Source organism: Mugil cephalus, chromosome 6, assembly GCF_022458985.1.
Source record: "Mugil cephalus isolate CIBA_MC_2020 chromosome 6, CIBA_Mcephalus_1.1, whole genome shotgun sequence".
NCBI classification, from domain to species: domain Eukaryota; kingdom Metazoa; phylum Chordata; class Actinopteri; order Mugiliformes; family Mugilidae; genus Mugil; species Mugil cephalus.
In genome coordinates this window covers 27,245,009-27,253,249 of record NC_061775.1, presented here as the reverse complement: position 1 = coordinate 27,253,249, position 8,241 = coordinate 27,245,009, and the positions used below count along the sequence as shown (strand labels likewise).

General features: G+C 39.1%; 1 protein-coding gene across 1 annotated transcript; it reads right to left on the bottom strand.

Moving 5' to 3' along the window:
* Positions 1-3,320: 3,320 nt before the first annotated feature.
* Positions 3,321-6,814, bottom strand: LOC125009578. Its single transcript, XM_047587645.1, has 6 exons — positions 6,697-6,814; positions 5,563-5,684; positions 5,195-5,290; positions 4,946-5,101; positions 4,340-4,456; positions 3,321-4,253 (listed from the first exon to the last, which is right to left on the bottom strand). Exons 2-6 carry the CDS (start codon positions 5,609-5,611, stop codon positions 3,829-3,831), a joined length of 843 nt encoding a protein of 280 aa, XP_047443601.1. The 5' UTR covers positions 5,612-5,684; positions 6,697-6,814; the 3' UTR covers positions 3,321-3,828.
* Between the last annotated feature and the right edge of the window lie 1,427 nt (positions 6,815-8,241).

Genomic DNA, 8,241 nt, shown 5'->3' with positions numbered 1-8,241 from the left:
AGCTTCATCCCTGGATGTTGGATGGAAGTTGTTATTTAATAAATGATTGAGAATGTACTGAAAGTTGTCTGTGCAGTTTTATTCTTGGAGGAAGAGAGATGTTTGTGTCTGGGCTTTAAGGTACAAGTTTTAGTTTGGCTATTCTCTCATTATTTTTTTGTCATTTTTGTTCAAAAGTAACCAGTGACAGTAGCTTTTTATTAAGCTGTTTAAAGGCATTTATAAAAGGGGTAAATAACCGGTTTACCCCTACACCATGCCTCTGGAAGATTTACATTTTTTTCAGAAGGGGAGATTAAAAGAGTTGCATCACATCTTTTCATCTCCCTAAACATTTCTGGCCGATGGGGATGCAGCTCTGTAACGCTTGAAACTGACAAGACGGCGCACGGAAAACACAAGAGTGATCCAGGATGTGGTTGTTGTCTCCTTTTTCTGTTTGACAAGAGAGGTGGGCAAAGAAAGCACAGTGAGAAAGTAGGCAGTGCCTTTACCCACAGTGATAGAGGAAGTCCTGTGAGCCACAAAGTCGTCAGAGGGGATAGATGGGCCAACACTGCTTTGGTTGCAATACCATAGAAATGTTTAACGCTCAACTGCAATGATGTTTTAAATGACATATGTTTATGTTGCGACCAGGCCAGAGTCATCTGGGAATTCATCAGGAAATATAAACCAGGTGAGTGAGTTAATGGTTTAATTAATTAAATAGGCAGCAGGTGAGATGTGGTGAACCTCTGCTGACCTCATTTCTCTCCACCCAGGGCTGTTTTTATCTACCTCTTTTCAGGTGTGACTGGTTAAGGTAATTAATCCCATGTAGCAACCAATTACGCCATGACAAGGCCAGCGGGTGTGCAGAATGACGTAACGCCTCTTTGTTCGAAAGGATTTGTTAAAAAAATAAACCAAACAAAGACAAACACTCTCTGCAGTCTTTTTGGATCTAGACGCAACAATGGATGCACCAAAATGGCACAGACACAAACCAAAAGGATTACGTTATTTAATAATCCTGGCAAAGGTATGCAACTAAACAGACAAATACACAAGTCAGTGAAGGCAACATAAGTGACCTACGTCCATATCTTCACACAATGACTACAGCTAAGGCCATAGCTGGTGCAGGGCCCACACAACACAAATGATGCACTGGACACGTGCTGACTTCACAACACTAAAGGTCCAAAACCCTGATTCTTTGTTTCTGACATTCTGTGTCAGAAACTAAGGAACTAACTATGCTCAGAAACTATTTCTGACTAAACTATTTTTTTAAAATGTTGTGCATATTTTAGAAAACTTCTTTAATAGACTTCTTATGTTGCAGTCCCAGAGCATTTCAATTGATTGGCACATTTATAAGACAAGTGAGAAAAATTCTGATTTGTCTAAAGGTGAGTATAGTACAGGTGGTATAGTTGAAAAAACGCTGACTTTTTGTGAACTATTGGAAATCAGAAACAACTAAAATGTGACTAAGACTAATTTTCAAATACTGTCAAATTTAACACTGTATAATATTCACAAGGTACATTGTGACTGTTGCAGAGACTGGTGCTGCAGTAGTGAGTAGATGATTCAACACGAAATTGGTCTAAAGGGAGGTTTCACTACCCTGTTTCTCTTACAGGCCACATGTTTTCATTCTGACCCTTTTCCACAGAGCAGAATATCGTCACATTGTTCCTTGTTTGTCAAAAGAATTAAATGAGCAGACAACTGAGGTCCAAGTGACAGGACTCCAGCTAGGTGCATAAACTCACTAACTGCTGGGTTTTCTTTTCAGTCATGTGCAGTAAGAGAAGGGGCCCATGTTTTTATGTTCTTGAAAAAAATGAGTGGATATATGGCTTTGAATACACACACACACACACACACACACACACACACACTGAGCAACACACACACCTCATAATAGCCTGTTAAGCTCAATAACACAAGCACAAAAACGAATGGAATAACAAACATTTTATTCATAGGCCCTGTAACAGGGAAATGGCTGATTTTAATATTGAACACTAAAAGTGACAAATGTGGCCATTTTTCTCATAAATTAAACCCAAATATTGAAGAATGAAGGATTTTATTGTACCATGGCTGAGAGATCAAAACATGTGGTTATAATAGAAGTCAATGGGACATTTTTGTCCACTAAGATTACAAGAGGGAAGTCAATTTTAAATCTGATGCTACACAAAAACTAATGATCCAATCAAGTCAATATTTTAGATAATCAGGGTCACACCCAAGAATGATCTAAAAAAATGTCCCAGCCATTCAACCTTAGATTTATGGAAAATAGCTAATTTTTCATGTTTTTTGTTTTGTTTTTTGTCCATAAAAACAACAGTGACTTCAAGTAATCAAACTGTCTAATGAATAAAGTGAAGTGACTGACATTATCCTTGGAATTAGCTTTTCAAGTTAGGCTCATCTAATGAATAGCGTTGATTATTTATTAGAATTTATGTAATTTCCAATCTTTTGGCCAGAAAAACTAAAATTATTTATTTCCTAATTTTTAATGAAATGACTGCGAAATTCTATCTTGAGTTAAACTGTAATTATCAGAACATATGAACAGAACAGCAGGTGAGATGTGGTGAACCTCTGCTAACCTCATCTCTCTCTCTCTCGCCCAGGGCTGTTTTAATCTACCTCTTTTCAGGTGTGACTGGTTAAAGCAATTAATTCCATGTAGCAACCAATTATGCCATGACAAGGCCAGCGGGTGTGCAGAATGACGTATCGCTTCTTGTTAAAAAGGATTTGCTAAACAAATAAACTAAGACTATCCGTAGTCTTTTTGGTTCCAGATGCAACAATGTGTGTACCAACACTTAAATGGCTACACTGGAAAGCCAACGTAGAAATCCTTTTGGTTTGTGTCTGTTGAGCTCAGATTTCCAAAAACTATTTCCGAGCGTAGTTGCTCTCGTTTGTGGGTGTTGCAGCGCTGCGTCATTGTTCACAGCTTTTAGGGGGATAACCAGTCAGGAAGTGGTTTATGCACTGCAACAAAAAAAGCAAGTTTTAAAACACCAAGATTTTTAACAAGTAAATCTATTTAGCCTCAAGGAACCCACACATATGTTTAAACTAGTGTTTTAATACAAATTGTATTTTATCTATGTGCATGCATACTTTCTGTTGTTTTGTAAGACTCACGATAAAAGAGGCCCGAGGGCTGGAACTGAAATGTCATAATGAGCCTGGCTAAGTCTGTTTCTGTTCATACTGACTCATGTGTCAGTGAACTAATCTCAATGAGACTTTTAGCAGGTTGAAATAACCACTACCAACAGAAACTCCACAGATCCACAGATAAAGGTTTTATTAAGCCAAGAGCTACTGTGCATATGTGACCCAGATGTTGATGGAACTTCACAAGCTATGTAGCATTAAGAGTACAAGTAATTTTCAGGGATTGATCAAGGACAGACATAAAAAAAAAATGTAAAAGACCAACACAGAACTTTGACGATGTCAGAATAAAGACATCTGAATTTATCTCAAAAGTAGAGCAGCTTCTCCACATGAGCTGATGGATTCTAGCATTCTCTAAAATATAGCTTTAATTTGAGAAGAATTACTTCCAAAAGTTGTACATGTTTTAGATAAGCAGTAGACTTCTTGTGTTGCAGTCTGAGAGCATTTATATTGACGCTTTTTTTTTTGTAAAATTAGTATATTTAAAAGACACATGCACACGGCTTACACACATTATACATCCGATATTTGTAATATCTGGTTGAGTCTAAGTTCTGTAAATGAATTTGCTTTTCATTTCACCTCTCAGCTCCGTTCCTCACTGTAGCCGTGGTTCTAATACACAACAACGAGACCAAGCAGCAATGGGACGACGCTCAGTTTGAACTTCCGGGCTGAATTTGTGTTGCTGGACTGATCAACATAGGCAGAGTGAGACAACCTCTCAGTGACAACCTCTGTATCATCGCTCGGTTCGTCGTCCTGGACTGAATTACACAGGCCAGATCCAGAACATCTTGTTTCACTGGGCTCATCAACAGGGTCAGCCTGATGAAGATCATCACAGCCTCCTGCAGATCCACAGTCTGGGGGATCAGTGACAACTTCTGTATCATCCCTCCGTTTGTTGTTCCAGCCTAAATTACAGAAGCTGGTTGTGCAACATTTTGATGCGCTATTTAAACGGGCAAGGCGTAACTGAAAAAGAGGTTGACAAAATCCTGCAGATGCACAGCCTCTTAGATGATTGGCGTCCTTCGCTGTGGATAGAAAAAATAATGAACCTACTATTTAGTTTTGAATGGATTAATTCACACAAGAAGCAAATGAAGGCACAGAGACTCACTATATGACTCAAAGCAATGGTCCTGTGTGCCCACACACTGTATTGGCTGACATTCAGTATCCAGGGGTCCGCTGCAGCTGATGCACTGCATGTCATTTTCTGTGGTCACATCGGGGTCTGAAGCAAAACCAAAGACTCGTATGACACATTCACGTCAGTGGGAAACAGGTCAACAGAGAAGGAGAGCACAGTAAACAACAAGAGCAGATTAAAGTTTTAGATTTGTTTACTTGGGTTGAGGTGTTAATGGAAAGGGATATATGTTTACTTCAGTTCTAAAAATAAATCTGTGACTTTGTGACTGTATTTGAGACGTGCATGTTTGTTATGGAAACCCTCTGAGAAGCTAATTGCTGAACCTGGTGAGACTTATTCTTTGGGTGAAAGTCCCTAGAGTGGTGTTGTCGGTAAAAAGTAACTTCACTAAATTGGTTTTAAGTGAGAAAAATGTGTACTAGTTGCCACAATTAATATTGTTACAAAAGTTGATAAAAATGCAATAAATTTTCATCAATTAAAATTATGGAAATCAAACATTACTAAAATGCTACTAAGACTAAAAAGTATTTTCAAATGCTGTCAAGTTTAATTCTGTGTAATACTCACAAGGTACATCGTGATTGTTGCAGAGAGGAGTACTGCAGCAGTGAGTAGATGAAGCAGAAATGAATGAGCCAACTTTGAATGTCCTTTCTTTGCAGAAAAATGGGCTCATGCAGGTTTTAGTCACACTTTCCTTCACAGCTTCACCTGAAATGACAACTGAGCACAACTGTGTCAATGTAAAGAAGCACAAACAGAAGAAACCTCACTTGAAAATTACAAAGTAAGTGACTGCCTTTGTGTGATTTCTACCTCGATTGGCAACAGTTGCGCACACATCACCATAGCCGCAATAACCTATTTTTGTGTTGTCTTCATCATCTGTCACGTAACACAGAAGACCTTCGGCTGCCAAGAAGAAAAAGAAACACAGTAATGAATAAAGTATAAGTGACTGAGATTACTCTTACAAGGTCTCACGTAAGTCCAACTTTATATCGAGTTCAAACTAATGAACAGTGTTGATTATCATTTTGTTAGAATGATGTTGTTACTCAGCCTTTGGTCAAAAAAGAAAAAAATATTTATTTCCTAATTTTTTTGTGAAATGACTGAACTTCTGTCTTAAGTTAAAATCTATTTAGCAGAACATACTGTAAAAGCTTTGAATTTCAACTTACTTGTGCTGAAGAGCATCCCAATAAGAGTGAGAGTCAGAATCATCTTCATCGTGGTGGATCAATCTACAGACTGAGGGTTCTCCAGTGAAGTGCATGTGTCAGGTTGACTGCAGCGCATGTAGCTGTGAAGGTGGGCATATAAGTACATGTGAAAGTGTGTCACTTCAAGGTAAATGTGGTTTCAACTATAGCGTGTGAAGGACTATAGGGTTTTCATGCACCTGCAGAGAATACATTTGCACTGTCTTGTGTGTTTTTGGGACGGGATGAATACTTCATGAGAATAACCTTAAAAACACCCATTTATTTACATCTTTTATTGTGTGTGAAGGTTCTCAGTCATCCAGGTCATGATAATCCAAAACGCCCTTCAAAGGACATTCTTTTGAAGATTGCAACGTCAAATTCTTAGCCAGAGAAGACAGATGGTTTGAGAGAGGAGTAAAAGAAGCCATCTATGTCAGATTGGAACCATCTATTAACAGAGGAGGTGGACTGAGATATAATCCACCATTTACAATCCAGTCTTAACTTCTGTCTACAAGAACTTTCAACCCCAGTCACAGTTTGAGACCAGAGCCTCTCACTGACATTGGCATGGGTCATCTCACTGACTATCCAGCTGTTAATGGACATTAGTGGAACCAGTTTCTAGTTCAAGCAAGTTTCCTATTTAAACCTGGAAACGCAGCTCTTTGCATCCACTTTGTGTTTGGTAGCATTGCCTTTGGACTGATCAAACTGCATCAACATCCTAAACAGCAGAACTGGTAGAACCGAGTCAACAAAGTCCATTTGGTCGTTATCCGTTTCAAAGAACCATTTCTGACCAAGCTTTAGCTCTGACTTAGACTTTATTCAATCACAAGGGAAAATGCCTCGTCACAGTAGCTTAGTTGCACATATGTTAGGGTCCCCAGGTGGAATCCAGTGGATGAGGGTAGTAACAAAATAAAACAGAACCAGGCAAAAGAAGGAGGGGAGAACTGAATACCAAAAACAATGAATTTAATTACAAAATACGAGAAGAAAAAAAGTAGCTCACAGCGAGCCCTCCACAATGGAAGCTCATCACAAATTAAAGCCAACTCATTATGAGCGGATGACAAAGTCGTCAAACTTAAGTTGTCTTACCAAAAACCTAGAGCAAATTAAGGTAGGCTCACACAAAACTGGAGCTGATAAAACTATTATAAACTAGGTAGGATCGACTGGCTGGCTGGCTGGCTGGCTGGCTGGCTGGCTGGCTGGCTGACTGGCTGACTGGCTAACTGGCTGGCTGGCTGGCTGGCTGGTCGCTTGACCCACTGGCCAAGACTTCTGCTGTTCTTCACCAACTCTTGTCCTACCGCAGGCCTTGATTGAGAGTGGTTTCACCTGTGGTCTTGCACCAGGGGAGGGGAGGTGGGAAAGGTGCAGCCTGAGAGAAAACACATACATAAGGCCCAGAGGCCTCTTCAGCAACATAAACAACACTCTTGAGAACCTCAAGTAAAAAGAAAGATAAAAATAAAATACAGTATAAGTACATAAGTAGCACATCGTTCAACTTAAGTGTCGAGAGGCTGTGTTACCGGAAATATTAATTTTTACATTCACAAATAACAGACGTGGCCAATTCACATGGGCTTAAGATCACAGACGACCTCTGACATCATCACAAATTACTGGAGGCCCCCAGGTAAAACTAGTCCTGTGCTAATAGGGTTAGACACAATGCTTTTTCTATTGTTATTCAAACAGTGTGTTACCAGTTTGACAAAATATGGACTCTTTATAACCATGTAGACTCTTGATGTGCTGGTTTCTCTCCAGTCGGAATAAATCTATTCTGTCATGTCATTATGACATGTTTGACATGTTTGCGGCAACAACCTCAGGATGAGGAGTTTCTATGAAGGACAGAAACGTGGAGGTAGAAAAACAACAACCATCAACCGAGCTGGAATCCATGTGAGACATCTCGGTCATCTTCATGCACATAAAGTAAAGAGGACAACTTCTCCTATCATTACATGAACAGTATATCTCATCAAATCATTTATAAAAAGAATATTTACCCATTTATGTTGTTTCTAATTTGTATTTTTGCACTGTCACTGTGACACCTTCATTTCCCCGGTGGGTCAGTGAAGTCTCATCATATCTTACTTTATCTCAAGAACCACCAAAAGAAAGTGGTTTCAGTTTGATGGAAAAATCAGTTGAGTGTGTGGTGAAGTTCATGTTGAGCTGTAGGTGGTTCTCTGAACAGGATGTTGTGGTTTGTAGGCAAACAAGAGAAAAAAAAGATTCTCACACAACTGCTGCTCCATTTATTTCTTTTAACGTGTTATGATTACAACACAGAAACAGTAAATTATGTGTAAGAACTTAGATTAATCAATTATTATAACTTATGCTGTATTACTCAAAAACTTGAAATTCAGTCCATCACAGGTTGAGACAGAGATGTGAACACATCAGTGAGTCTAACCCTCAGCATAAAGTTCTTCTCGATAATGATCTTGATCTTGATCTTGACGTAGCTGTGGTTAACCAAACCCAAACCCAGACAAATGAAACTTGACTTAACTGTACTTTCTTCTTTGTGCAGCCTAAAAACTAAAATATATGGTACAGAGCCACGTACCAAAATCCTCTCCCTCGCTGTCTTCCTCCTCCCCCCTCCTGCTCTCC